This window comes from Filicampus tigris, chromosome 13, assembly GCF_054856515.1.
Source record: "Filicampus tigris isolate MCC_2025a chromosome 13, RoL_Ftig_1.0, whole genome shotgun sequence".
Classification (NCBI taxonomy): domain Eukaryota; kingdom Metazoa; phylum Chordata; class Actinopteri; order Syngnathiformes; family Syngnathidae; genus Filicampus; species Filicampus tigris.
In genome coordinates, this window is record NC_141229.1 from 885,285 (window position 1) to 900,466 (window position 15,182).

Consider the following 15,182-nt stretch of genomic DNA (forward strand, 5'->3'; position numbering starts at 1 on the left):
ACAATCTTCGAGAATAATGTTGTAGTCTTATGAGATTTGGGGGGGGCTGGGGAAACCACAACGTTCCCAGTTTATTGAGATAATTGTTGCAAATTTACAAGAAGGATGATGGAGTTTTTTTCCATGACAGAAACATAAACAACTAGTAATCTAGTATATTTTTCTGTATAAAACGTAATATAAAGGAGAATTGGGTTATTTTTTCGGGGAAGAATTTTTTTTTAGGAGACTAAAGTTGAAACGAAAAGAAGATAATATATAGTGAAAACTACAATAAACAATGTGTAAATAACTCAACCATTTGCAAGCTATGAATTGAAAGAATTTGAATGAATCTTAATCACAGCATCTGTATTCATAATGCTGGCAACTTGTAAGGCTCAATACCCATGGCGTGCGTTGCGCTTTTCTTAAACGCGACAATTGTAGCTGCATGTTTGCCGAGCGCCACAGAGTTCATTGCTTCATGGGGCGTCAACGAGAAAGGAAGGAGATGGTCTGGGGGTCTTCGCAAATCCTCACTTTATACAAGCAGCAGGAGAGAAGACCCTCGTGGGAAATGATCTCTGCCCGGGCAACGACAAACACTCAATTACGGGGGGCTTACCGGCGGACACCCCGATCCACCCCCCATAGCCCCCCTCTCTCCCTCACGTCCCTGGGGGGCATCAAAGGACGCTGGTGGTTTGAGGGGGTTATCGGGAGAGGGGGCTGGGGGTAGTGTTCCTTGCTTTTCTTGCGCCATATTACCTCCGCCATCCCCTCCTGGAGCGCACACCGTTTATGTCTTCATTCATCATGTCGTGCGTGTAGCTAATAGAGTGGCTCCTCTGTGTACCTAATAAAACGACAAGGCACACGAATAGGCAATAAAGACAGATCGAGAATAGATCGATCTATGAGAGATAGACTCAGACATACAGAAGGATATAGAATAGATAGCATGCCCAAAAAGTTGTTGGGGTAAAAAAATCTGAGGGGGGGTGGATTTTATCTTATTTTTTTACAAACCCAAATTCTTAAAAACAAAACAAAAAAACAATAAATATTCAATAAACGTTTTCCACGTAAAACGGGGGGAAATGGGCGAATCCAAAATATGAAAAAATATCGAAAAAGAAAAAACCCGCAAATATGCGAACATGCAGGGGTCAACTGTAGTTGTAATCTCACCACTCACCACTAGATGGCAGACATGTCTTGGTTGTGCTTACACTGGGTCTTACAGTATATTGTAGTATACTACAATGTGAATTGGCCTAATAATTATTTGCAGATTACAAACAGTACCTCAAAAATATTCAAATTTTGAGGGAGTTTATTCTTGTGAAAAAAAAAAAATTACAAAATGACACCTTTTATACTTGCGTCAAAAGTGAAATTTAATATTACGAGCACGTTTTGCATGTATTTTGTCCATTTAAAATAACATTTATAGTATAGTCATTATTTTATCAGAAAATACATTTTCTAAGATAAATACAAAAAATATTTAATCCATTTTCCAATATTAATCCAAGTAGTAATAAATCATCGTTGTCTTTCATCATGGAAATGTTTTAAATTCGAATGGATTTTTACTGCTGTTTTCATTGCAGAAATGTGTTGCAATATATATAAAATACAAAAAAGTTAATTCAATATATGTATTAAATACAAAAAATGCACCATACAACTAAGAACTATAATTCCTCATTTAAATTTATGAATAAATTCTTTTCTAAATCCTATAATTACGCTTTGTGTACTACTCCATTTTAACCATAGAAAAGTATCATAAGAACAGAATTGAATTGTCTCCACATTCAATACAAAATAATACGTAACAATAATTAATCATTTTATCATAAAAAATAATGATTTCAGAATTAAAGATATACTGCATTTCATTTATGGGTCTAGAGTAACATTTACAATTCACCAATAATAGACCAATAAACCGTAATAGTCTTCTTTCATTTCATTGAATCATATATTCATAATGTTATGAAGATAACATTAGCATTACCAATAAATGATGTTGCACTTTGCTACAGTTGATTCATCGATCATTTGATTTATGTTAATGAATCTACAGTATGCATTAGGAACTGCATTTCATTTGGTCCTGTCTTAGCACAGACAAATGCCGTGCAAAAATGCGGTCCACCACCAACAGGTGGCGTTACACACATTTAAGACAGCCAATTTTTTTTTTTTTGCTTGTTGTTTGCTTTTTCTGGTGGCTGCCTAAGGAGTGATTGACAGCTGGCCGGAGGTCCTCGGGCCGCCGTTTAGCAGCTAATTAAAACGTAAAGCAGACAAAGCGCATTTAAGTCTGGTGACAAAGGACCAAGCTCCTTCTTGGTCTTCTGCACAGCTGCTAAAGCAAACGAGACATGAGACACATGAGACGTGACTCCGACAACACAAACACGTCCAGCCGCCACAGCTGTTCCAGCGCGCAGAGCTGGCCTCAGTGGCCTGGCGCCATCACGCAGGCCGCCGCCGCCTTCAGGCGCCACTCGGAAACGTGCACTTTGCTCAATGCTCAGGTAGCCGAGTCCTAGGCTACCATTTTCATTAGGCCGGATCGGGATCCCGGCCGTTATGGCATCAAATATCAATATCAGCGGCCACAGTACCGATAAGACTAGATCAGATATTGATATCTTAAAGTACAGTATCGATACAACTGGATCAATTACTGATATCATGGTCCCAAAAGTTACAGTATCGATATGACTGAATTGAATATTGATATCAGCGGATACAGTATCGATACAACTAGATCAGATCAGGATATTCAAAGTTACAGTATTGATGCAACTTGATCAATTACCCATATTTCGATCCCGACTGGATCAAATATCGATATTATGACATATAGGCTATACGGGATCAATATGACTGGATCAAATATCGATTTTGTGATGCATCTTTGGCTATAGTTTTGATATGACCAGACCAAATATCAATATTGTGATACATTGTAGGCCACGGTGTCGATATGACGAGCTGAAATATCAATATTATGATATACTTTATTTTAGGCCACAATATATATCGATTTCATGTCGTAACATAAGCTACTGCATTAATACGCTGAATCAAAGACTAATATTGCGAGTTATTGTAGTAGTTTTGATTGAGTGTTGATTGGACTGGATCAAATATAACTATTGATACAACCAAACTTTTAATTATATATATATATATATATATATATATATATATATATATATATATATATATATATATATATATATATATATATATATATATATATATATATATATATATATATATATATTGTCTGTTTAAGTATGTTTTATACTCCAGCGCATGTCGTTCTCTGTACCCTTGCGTAAAGGTCGATGGAATGCGTTTGATGATATCGCAAATTCCATTTTTCCTGCCGGCACCTGAATGCAGCAGGTGATTATTATTGCTATGCTGCTGCTCCTCTGTGGCTTGTGGCGCTGAGTTAATCTCTTCTGCCTCGATAATACACACACGCACGCACGCACACACGGAAATAAAAGTCCTCCAGCACTTCCTTCTGATCACCAGCCCAATCATTGCCATTTAATTGGCTGGTGGAAGCCATTTTATCACGTGCGACAATAATGTCGCTTTTGATATGCACGATTGATTTTTTTAATGGCCATTTCCCATGTAAATCCACTTGGTATAAAAGGTTAGCTTGTCAAAAAAAAAAAAAAAAGCACCTGTTCTTTATGTGCTTTATGAGCCCCGCGAGATACTTGATCTTGTCGCTGCAGCCTAAATATTTACACATGATGCCCAGTAAGACCAATAAGACCAGTAAGGCAGCTGCTCGCTCAGTCTAAGCCATTGAAGATGATCTATTCTATACATTTATGTTTTGATCACACCCAAGGAGGATCAGCGTCTTGACAGCTCAAAATGTAGCAGGAAATGACGCCACTACGACAGAACTGAGTTACTTCACCACCCACACGCAAAGACGAAAGTAGAGTTCTCGGCAATTTATCCAGGCCCATCCGTGTAGCATGCCAAGGTTCAAATTTGACATCGTCACGACAACGCCGCTTTCGAAGGACATCTGGAAATGGCAAAAAAAGGACCCTAAAATGGCCACTTCAATCAAAATGACAGACTTCCTGTGTTTTTTCAGGCATGAGCTACTGGGATTTTTTTGGTGGGTCTACTCATGTCCATCAAATTTCATGTTGCTAAGTCAAACTGGTTTTCAGGGCTAACTTCTTTCAAACTCTTCTACCCAAAACGGCAGACTTCATGCGTCTCAACAAATATGGCTTCCTGAGACTTTTGTGGGTCTACTCATGATAGACATGCCGAGCAAATTTCGGGTTGTTAAGTGAACTTGGCGTGGCTGCAAGACGAAATACCGGTATTCATTTTTATAATTAATCAGCCAAAGTGGCTGATTCAAACATAAAGGATAGACTTCCTGTGTCTTTTTTGGGCATGGCTTTTTGACAATTTTTGTGAGTCCACTCATGGTAGACATGCCTACCAAATTTCATGTTGCTAAATTAATTTGGATTTGGGGGCTGAATTTTGTTTTCGATTCTATAGATTGGCCGGAATGTGGAACTTGAAGTATTTTTTTGTCGGTGTAAAAAGCACCCTTCTTTTGTTAAGCCCTTTGTATGTTTGATTTCTACTAAATTCTCTTTCCTTAAACAAGGTGTATGTGTGAGTGTTTTTTGTGGGCCACCCTCCGCAGCTGTCTCGGGACGTACTGGGGACGGGAGCGTTTCATTACGAGCGTCGGGGGTGAGAAAGTGAGCCCTGATTAGCTTTCTAATTAGCCACTTTAAACTCTAAGTAGGCCATTTGCACTCAGCACTCCTATGTCTGTTTCTTTTGGCTGTGTGCGTGCGTGCGTGCGTGCGTGCGTGCGTAGCAGCTGCTTTCTCTCGGTGTCTTCATCGGTATATTTGTGCGTGTACGTGTGCATGAGGATTACCAGCGGTTACGTAACAGCTGCGCCATTCCGATCAGCGTCCCGATGAGGGGATGATTGACAGCCGGCCTCCCGGAATAGAAGCCAAGCCGGGCCTCGGAGCGCTCGCTCGTCCGTGTCGGAATCTCTGCGCCGTCCCGCCGATAGGACGGGATGAAGTTGCTAATGAGACAGATTAGCTTGTCAGAGGAGACACTTTAGCCAGTCGCGGGGCCTCTTTAGTCCACTCAAGTCTCTCCTGACAAGTCAACGGGTCAACACTGACTGATGCGTCTAATGGCACGTTTCCACTACGGGAACTTCAGACAGAACTAGCGACTTTTGAAGGACTGACGGCGCAAGAGTCTTGAGTTAGTTCTGAAGAAGATCCCGGTGAGTGGAGGTGGTACTTTCAAGAGGTCTAGGAACATTTGGGACAATGTTCTGAACACATTGGAAAGGATTGATTCCGGGATCTCCCAAGTACAAAGAACTAGTTCAGTCCAGGAAAATAAAAACATAGCTGACCGGTTACTATTAGTTCCAATTACCATAAGTGAAAAGAACTAAAAGTTCTGCTTAATGGCTTATTTGAAACTTTACCCCAGACTAGGAACTTTTGGACCATGGTGTGTTGGGGACGTGGGAAGTCTCGTCTGAATTAAGTTCCAGGGAAATGTATCGGGGGCCATCAAGAGCTAAAAGTTACTTCAACTGGTGGAAATGCAGCTTCAATATGTTCAGCCCTGCAGACCCCCACCCCACTCAAAATTACCCCAAAAGTACAATTCCCAGTGTCCCATAAAAACTTTGGTGTGTCTAAGTCTTTAAGTTCCTTTGGTTGAAATAAGCCGTCAATACAATACAATTTTATTTTTATAGTGCATTTCATAACAGCTAGGGCTGTAACAAAGCACTTTACAAGCAGAACATATGCGACTCGAACCTTTCATAATTCCAATAACCCCAAGTATGGGGGACTAAAAATTCTTCGAACTTTAGATGGAAATGCTGCACACAGGAAGTGACCTCTTGAGGTTATGTAAATAGAAGAGTGCCGACCTCCACCAAGGCTTAACAATATTGAGGAGACCAACTTTTGACTGATTTATGGAAAATGAGATAGAAGACAGGAGTTAAATATACGTAAATAACATAACCCATCACAAAGAGTCCATTTTGAGCTTCCGTTGCGATTGTAATTCCCCTTCATGTGCAACAGAGGGCGCAAGAAACCCTGTACTCAACGTTGCAGATTCATGACATCATCTTAAGAAACCCAAATAAAATAAAAAAGAAAAATTTGACAGTCTGTTTTTTTTGGGGGGGGGAATGTGTGATGCAGCCGGAGTACACAGGAAGGCCTGAGCTGAGATTTGAACTTAACAATTGCGATGCAGACATGCTATCCACTAGTCCACCGCGTTGCCCTTCACTTGAAACAAAATTCCATCAAAGTCAACATTGCTGCAATTATCCCCGCAAGGTTGCCGTGTGATTTCATTTCACACCGGGAAAGGTCAGATGTATTTTTTTTTTTTTTTTTTTAATTCTCGTTAACTGCCGCTGCGTTTTCTCGCCTCGCACTGAAACTCATTTATTTCATTTACTTCCAAATCTCATTTAACTTAAATGAACTTTCTGCCAGTTCACTGTTACGTGTTAATTTTTTTCATTATGTGACCGCTGCGGACTGATAGATGAGGAGTTCCAGACGTGACACTGTTTTTTGTTTTTTTTAAATGACTGCCACAATATACATAAACATAACAGAATGCTATTTTGAGGCCACAAAATACTAAATACTCTTCTTTGTCTGTATTATACTTCTCCTAGGTGGCCGAGTCGCTCACACCAGAGGAGCAGCACAATGGCCATTAAATTGAAGCTAAAAATTTGTTCTTGTTATGTTTTCAAAAAACACATTATTGAGTGCCATTTTTCTCATTAAAAAAAAAAACCACATTGCACATTGTTTTTGGGAGTATCTTAAACTAAGTTATGGCATTTCTATTCATACTGAACATGAAGAATTTCAATTGTTGGGTTTACTGTCGTCACCTAAATGGAACATCTCAAGTGCTTCTGTCAAAATAGCCACCGTATATTCACCTGCCCCGCACCCCCGTCGCCCCACAACCCCACCATTTCCTGTCGACACACTTGAGCTAAAATGTGGGCGACAGCAAAGCGAAGTGATAGGACAAACAAGGTTGCAAATGTCAACAATAGGGCCTTCAAAGCATCACCTGCTGTGAGTGCCAGTCCAAATTAATAAATGTTCTCGCTTTGACACGGAAACATTTCGTCAAGAGGCAAGAGGCGCAACTGGTAAACCATTGACAAGTTCCAAAAATGACCCAGGATGTTATCTAGCACAACAACCTTGCTTGGAATGTCAATGAAAAATCAAATAATTTTTAAGATAATACCTTAAGTACTTCACCAAACACGTTCTAAAATAATTTAAGTCTTTAGCTAGCCCAAGTCCTTTTATAGTCTTGCTCTTAATAATCAATAGATGAGTTGTACCTGTGCAGAACACAGAATTTTCAAGATTACCTCAAAAACTGCAACATACATAACATAAACTTTATTACTCCAACAATGGGTAAATATGCAACATGTTCCAAAATGACCCGAGGCGTTAACTAGCACAACAGTCTTTATTTGGTAGACTTTCTTTCTTATGTTTCTTATCCTTATTCAAAATAAATCACAGAGTATTCAAGATAGTACCTCTAGACGACAACAAACAAACATGTTCCAAAATGTCCTGTAATCATAGATAGCTAGTGGCTGAAACTTGCAAATCAACAGATTTGTTGCCCAATTACCTAAAACTATCGGAAAATTTGAAATATAACCCCTTGCTTGCTTTCTTTGTAACTGTGGTAAAATGCCGTCCTTAAAGGTTGGAGTGTGTAGTTTTCAAGCTGCTAGCAAGATTTGAATGTAGGATAATTTCCCAAAATGATATGTTATTGAAAATATGCTATGCAGCCATTAAAAGGCCATTAAAAGCCATTAAAGGTTGGAGTGTGTAGTTTTCAAGCTGCTAGCAAGATTTGAATGTAGCATAATTTGCCAAAATAATTCCCAAAACGATATGTTATTGAAAATATGCTATGCAGCCATTGTCAAACTAATATTATTTTTTTTCTTAAAATTATCATCCTATCAGTACTCTGCTCGAACAAGTTGGTTTAGGTTTTATCCGTGTAGCTGATTGCACTTTGAAGCCATAAATTGTTTTTTTTTCGTGCAGTGTACCGAACACACTGAGCACCGTCCCATCCCTAGTACGTATTTGTGATCAAGTAACAGAGAAAAAAAACATTCACCGACATTTACAAACTTTAATTAAAAAAAAAAAAAAAAAAAGCATCGCTAGCAATACAGCGTTAGCCGCAAGTGTGACGAAGGGAGAATATTAGTGTTACGATAACACTCAATGTTATGGGTTTGAAGTTATATTTTGCGGAATGTACGATGGATTAAAAATCTAAAGATGTAATCATACACTTACCCGTGGTGCGGAATAATTGTTAATTCCATATGGCTTAGGAGTTCGATCATGTGTGCGTGCACGGCAAATGATTGACATATCGCTCAATCACTGTCCTTTTGTCTCTGATCGGCTATTCTTGTTGTGCCGTGACATGTTTTAAAATAATAATTAAAATTAAATTAGAGGCCAAAAATGGGTAAGAGAGGGATGGTGCAAAAAAATATCCTTTTCTATATATTAATATGGCACAACATAATATTGTATGTTAGTCATGTTAGTCTGACATGTATATGTCAGGTCATACAGACAGTTTTAGCTCTAAGGACAAAAAGTTGTGTTTTTTTTAAGATAAAAACGTGCCTATAAAATGGAAGACAGCTGGGATAGGCTTCAAGCTGTATCGATAATGGATGGAGATACATAGATATATAATTTATTATTATTGTTGTCTTTTAGCATTGGATGCTCATGTACCTAATGAAGTGTCCAGACAAGTGTGCACGTGCTGCTGCAGGACCCGGAAGTAGAGCATCGGATGGAGGAGGAGGAGGATGAGGGCGGATGGCGAAGGCGTGACGTCGCTGCCCGCAGAGAGGCCCACTCCTCGACCGGCCGGGCGGCAGAGAAGCAGCAGAAGCCGCGGAAGAAAAAGAAGAAGAACAGCCGCCGGACCACGCAAGCTGCACCCTGCACGGCGGATGTGAAAGAAGGGGAGGAGGAGGAGGAGTTGGCGGTGGCGGTGGGGGACACGCCAGCCACCTCCACCAGGCTCCACACACGGTTGGACGAGGAGGGAGGGAGGGGGCCTGGGGGGACATGGAGCAGCCATGGGTGCCCACACACGTCCAGGTGACGGTGCTCCGAGGCAGGGGTCTGCGGGGCAAGGGCAAGCACGGCACCAGCGACGTGTACGTGGTCATCCAGCTGGCCAAGGAGAAGTACTCGACATGCGTGGCGGAGAAGACCACCGAGCCCGAGTGGCGCGAGGAGTGCTGCTTCGAGCTGCAGCCCGGCGTCCTGGAGATGGACAGCGGGCCGGAGCTCGTCCTCACCGTCATGCACCGCGCGGTTATCGGGCTTGACGTGTTCCTGGGCCAGGCGCTTATCCAGCTGCGGAAGCTCTTCCACGAAAGTCGCGGCGTGAAAAATCAGTACGTACGACTTTCGATGATGTTTTCTCCCACCTTCCGTGAACGCATCACGGCTCTCCTCATCTACGTTTGGGGATGTCAACATATTGCTGCTGCATCGACACACCCTCACATCACCACCACCACCACCCCTCACACACACACACACGCACACACACACAAACACACGCACACACAACATTCTCTACCTTCTGGAACATTCTAGAACACACAGTCGTTTGTTTTTGTTAATGTTGTGTTTGCTGTTGTTTTCACTGTTTCCCCAGCAGGATTATGCCGAGTCCCCTGTCCCAATTCTAAGGATTATCTCACAGTTTGGTGGTCCCTCTTGACTAAAAGCTTTTTTTACAGCAGTGTTTAACACACACCAAGTAAAAAAAGCTTGGGGCCTTTCCAGAGGGTTCCTCCCATGTGCAGTCCGTTGTTTTTGTTTACATGACCCATCAAAGGCCTATCTCTTAATATCATTCCGAAAAGATCATTTAACACATCAGTGAAATAAGCAAGTTGACAGACGTCACCGAATAGCAGGGGGTGTCCAAAGTAAGGACCAGGGGCCATTTCGTTGGAAACATTTTCTAACTTTAACAGTAAAATGCCACAGCCCGGAGACCATTTTGCAGCCCACAGCCTGATTAGTTTATTTAGGTATGAAAAAAAAATGGCAGACTTTTTTTCAATTTCTATCATGCATTTTGATCAGTGAAACTACTCGGGGGGGGGGGGGGGGAGTTTGGGGGGGAGGCTAATTATGTTACGGCTCTCAGAAAAGTGACTAAATATGTTAGGTTACATTTTACTTTGAATCAAATTTGAAATCATTGTTTCTCATCACCAGGCGAGACATTTCAAGCCTGAACACACCCTAGGACAGGGGTGTCCAAGTCCAGTCCTCAAGAGCCACAATCCAGCCTGTTTTAGGTTTATCCCTACGGCAACACACCTGTTTCAAATAATCAGCTCATCAGCAAGATTAGCAAAAGCCTGATAATGAGCCTGATGATTTGAATCAGGTGTGTTTCCGTAGGGATGAACCTAAAACAGGCTGGATTGTGGCTCTTGAGAACCGGACTTGGCCACCCCTGCCCTAGGAAATTAAAATGGCACTCCCCAGGGGTCATTTTCCTGCCCAGCGGACTATTTAGCTTATTTCAAGTAAACCAAATGGATGACTTGCCGTTCAACTTTGGACATGGGTACTTGAGACTTTCATGCGTCCCGCTGCAACGGACCTGCCCACCAACTTTCACGTCGGTCGGTGAAACTGGTGGTTTATTATTGCTCTGACGTTTGGTTGCTCCACAGTGTTGTGTACATCCATGTTTACATTCCAGTAGACTCTGACTGGCTGACTAGCGGTCGCTCCACAATCTTGTGTGTCCATGTTTACTTTTCAGTAGACTTGTGAATGCTCCATAATGTTGTGTGGAGTATAGACTCTGACTGACTGGTCGTTCTACACTATTGTGTGCATAAGTGTTTGCATTCCAGTAGACTCTGATGTGCAGTCACTCCACAATGTTATATGTATTAGACTCTGATGGACGGTGGCTCTGCGATGTTGTGTGGAGGAGACTCTGACTTCTGGTCACTCCACAGTGCTGTGTGCATCCATGTTTATATTCCAGTATACTTTATCAATTTATCAGCTTCTAGAAGTATTCGCCGTGGGACATGGAGGGGCTTGTGACTTCCTGTTTTTGAGAGATGGGGAAGCAGATGCGCTGTTACGCTCTGCAGCTCCTGGACCATTTATTTTTTTTAAAAAAAGACAACAAAAGGCTTGCAGAAGACGCCTCCGGCATGGCAGGCTAACTTGTGTGCTTGTGTGTGGGCAAAGTGGTGCAGTAAGATGCACCTTTTCTATGTGCTGCACTGTCTGTTTTTAGGAACCACGATCACTGGTTCATTTCTACACAAAAGCTGCATTTCTGCCATCTTTGCTTGAGCAACGCTGATGCTAAAACAACGCTAACAGCAAAGCAATTTGCTTCTTAATATTGTTTTATAAAAAGCTAAGAAGAGGTGTGCTAACTTAAGCTAAATGTCACATGCCAATGGTAGGTGCTAGCGTTTTTTGGCGTTCACGCCGTGTGTTCAGTTAGATAGGCGTTCCAAGTGATTGTTACATACCACTGCCTGTCATTAAAACAAGTCAAGAAGCAGGTTACATTGTCTGTAGATGCTGATGCTAATGTTAAAACAATGCTTACGACAAAACAGAGTTCTCAGTGCTGTTTTATAAAATGCTAAACACGCTTACTTAAAGTAATGATCACATGCTATAAATGGATATCCAAGATATATTACTCATGGAAATGACGAATAATAAGGTTTGTGTTAGATATTAGCCACCAAATACAGATTAAGCTCCAGTAAGCTTCAGCTAACTGCTGTTTTGTTTGCTACCATCTGAACCAGCTAATGTTGTAATTTTTAATCTAACATTTCAAACTAATTCACAATTTTGGTGAGTTTTTTTTTCATGTTTAATTGGGCTTTCCTGCCATTTTGTTAGCATTCACAGTTAGCAGACAACATGAATCATATATCATTGTTGGGACCATATATATATTTTTTCTTTAAACTAAAACGCTCAATGCTAACGTTAGCTCTGATGCATGTGGTTCCTCTAAAATCTTTTGGATGAAGGTGACAGTGTTTGCTTGTTGCACAGATTGCACACAGCAACAGTTTTTGTTATGAAAAATCATTTTAATGTCATTCTGAATGCTTCTTGGCACGAGGGGGAAGTAGGCCAGGAAGAGAATAGTCCCGAGTCGGCTGCTGTTTTAGGAATGTGAACTCCACCTTGGCTGAGGGGAGTTACCGTGCTTCTATTGTTGGAGGGGAAACTTGAGTCCATGCCTCGCAGCCTCGCACAGTACTGCTCTGACTGAAGAACTCCTCAAACACATAAAAACAAATATATAATAATAATAACACTATTGTTGCGTTTTATGCCTCCGTTGAGGCTCACTGATTGACTCTTTTATGGTTTACTCCCTTGGGTGCACCAAAAAAACATTAGGGTAGGGTAAAGGTTGGGGTTGGCACAATAGCACATCAAAACATGATTAGCGCAATGACTAACATTAAACTGCAGTAATAAAGTAGACCTGTAGCAGGTTTTATTCTCAAAAAGTATGGTTAATATTATTGTTGGCCAATGTAACATTATGCACAGTTTGAAAATAACCACCGCACTTAAATATAGGAAAATAAAAACTGTGCTTGAATAATGATTCAATTAAAATATGTTTGTTTTTGTTAAACCAACTAATATTACATGTTAATGACGTATTGCACTAAAACGTCAAACATATCTGAACTCTACAAAACAAAATGTAGTACTGGATTAAAAAGGAGGTTAAAACATTATAACATTACGCACAGTTTAAACTGCGACAGTTTGAACAATTTAATTCAGTGATTGTTTGACGTACCACAACAGGGAGCCTGTGTACCACTACAAGTGGTACTAGTACCGCACATTGAGAATCACTGGGTTAGGGCTAAAGTGGTTTGAGTAAGGGTAGAGGAAGTGATGATTTTGAGATTAGGTGAGGATTTGTGCATTAGGGGTTATTGTTAGTTATTAGGTTTATAGATTTAAAACTTCAGGGCTCAGGTTGGTGTTAGGTTTGGGCCGAGGAGGGGTTGAGGGTATGGTAAGGGCCAAGGGTTAGGTTTAAAACATGTAAATTGAATAGGGTTAGCCGGGCTAAAGGGTTGGGCGTTAGGGTTAGTGGGATTAGGAGGTCTGGGCTAAATGCTGGATTTTGGGTATTAGAGGGTGATAGTTAAAATGTGAATAGGGCCGAGTAAAGGGATTGGGTTTGAGGGTTTAGGGTGAGTTGAGATAGGGGGGTCAGGTCTTGGATAGGGTGAGTGCTAGGGATGGGGTTAGTGCTAGAGGTTTAGATTGAGCGGGCTGGGGTTTAGATTTAGGGTAGATTGAGGAGTTAGGTTAAAATTGGATTTAGGGGATTAGACTTCAGGGTTGGATTTTAAATTGTTTTGTAGTTTAAAATAGAACTGGTTGGTGTTAGGTTAGTGTTAAGGTTCAGATTGTAATCTTCCAGTGCTAGAAGTGCTAGAAGGTTGTTGTTGTGCAGCTATGAAAAGTGTCTGCATTCCCATTTGTGTGTGAGACTCCACCTCAGAGCAGATAATTGTTTTCGCTGGCATTCTTCACTGTTTGTGTGTGTGTGTGTGTGTGTGTCTGTCTGTGCCAGTGAGTGCACGGTGCTGACATGGAGGTCAACATTAGGAAAGAATAATTACCCCGACTGGTACGTATTACTTACTTTTTGGGCTATTTTCTTGACGTTAATCCTTTCAAGGTGCTACAATTGTGACTGACTTCGCGAAGAGACGAATACGTAATAGAAAATCTTATGTCATCAATTATGTGATCAAGGTGAACAAAACATGCAAGAATATGGTTGAAGTATGTTGTGTTAAAAGTTAAACGGTAGCACAGTAACTTCTTTCAAGCTAAATACCACATGCAAATGGACTAGTCATATGTAGTTAGGTGTGGACTAAACGTGTGATATCAAGCGCTGTCTATCAAAGTGTGCTAACCTGTTAGTCAACTATGGTAAGCGGGTTGGTGTTTGATAACGTGCAAAACATTAGCTTCCCTTTTGCATCCAAGCTACAGCTAATGTGCTATGCTTATGTTTGCTCATCTATCCAATTTTAAATTGTAGCGTGCTAACATGGAGCTAATTACCTAGATATACTTGATTTATTGTGTGAAGTGGGAATTATGTGACATGCGTACTATCATTACTTGTGGGGCGTTAGCCTCTAATTGTGTCGTTTACTCAATCATGGTAGCCTGTTTAGTGAAGGAGGCTAACGATGTGCCACTAATCATCAGCGCACCCTGTTTTAGAAGAAATTAAATAGTAGCATGCTTACTCTTTACGCTAAATGTCACATGCTAAGTGTTTGTTAGATAATTCAATCTTAATTGACACAAAAGTGTGTACTAGGTCTTAGCTGTTTATCGTTTGTTACTTATCTTGCTATCTGAACTTGCCAACAGTCAATCATTTTTCAGTTTTTGCAACCGTTTTTTTTTTTTAAGATCAAATCTTTAGGCATCACGAGTATGTCAACAAAGTGTATTTCATTCACTCTATTTTCTACTTTTAATTGAGCTTTATGGCCATTTTAATAGCATTCCAATGGTAGCAGGAGAAGCTAACTCATCTTAGATCAAGAAATAGACTGTTATGCATGCATTTTAGATGTTTTTTTTTAGTACAAATGTTGCTCACATTGTCTATTACGAAAATATTTTAATAAGCAAGTGAAATAGAGCAACATGAAGACCACATAAAGTCTGTCTGGTTGCTTTTTTCTTTTTAATGATGGCAATCTGATTTGCAAAAGAAAGTTTATTCGGACTCGCCGACGGGCGGTTTAAAATTAGAGGCAGACCGGCCTATATACGGGTACTATTTTTTCCCCCTGGAAGAAAAGGCGAATGACGGACGACAGAAGGGTACCGATGCTCCAGACGGATGACGAATAACGGTCGCTCAATTATTAGTAAAATGCCCAGCTC

The 15,182-nt window shown here is 40.7% G+C and overlaps 1 protein-coding gene and 1 long non-coding RNA gene across 4 annotated transcripts in view; one reads left to right on the top strand and one right to left on the bottom strand.

Moving 5' to 3' along the window:
• LOC147137023 (uncharacterized) lies at positions 1 to 9,745 on the bottom strand. The gene is made up of 3 exons (XR_015089293.1): positions 8,466 to 9,745; positions 4,961 to 5,119; positions 1 to 838 (listed from the first exon to the last, which is right to left on the bottom strand). It is a non-coding gene; the product is annotated as an uncharacterized LOC147137023 (long non-coding RNA).
• rab11fip5a (RAB11 family interacting protein 5a (class I)) overlaps positions 8,972 to 15,182 on the top strand; it is a 19,475-nt gene continuing 13,264 nt past the window's right edge. For 2 of the 3 annotated variants that reach the window (XM_086049529.1, XM_086049532.1), the window contains exon 1: positions 8,972 to 9,598. In XM_086049529.1, coding sequence (XP_085905655.1) covers positions 9,264 to 9,598 — 335 coding nt within the window. In that variant the 5' untranslated portion in view covers positions 8,972 to 9,263. Of the gene's footprint in view, positions 9,599 to 13,517; positions 13,894 to 15,182 lie in introns of those variants that run through there. The other variant, XM_086049530.1, reaches the window with a different exon arrangement.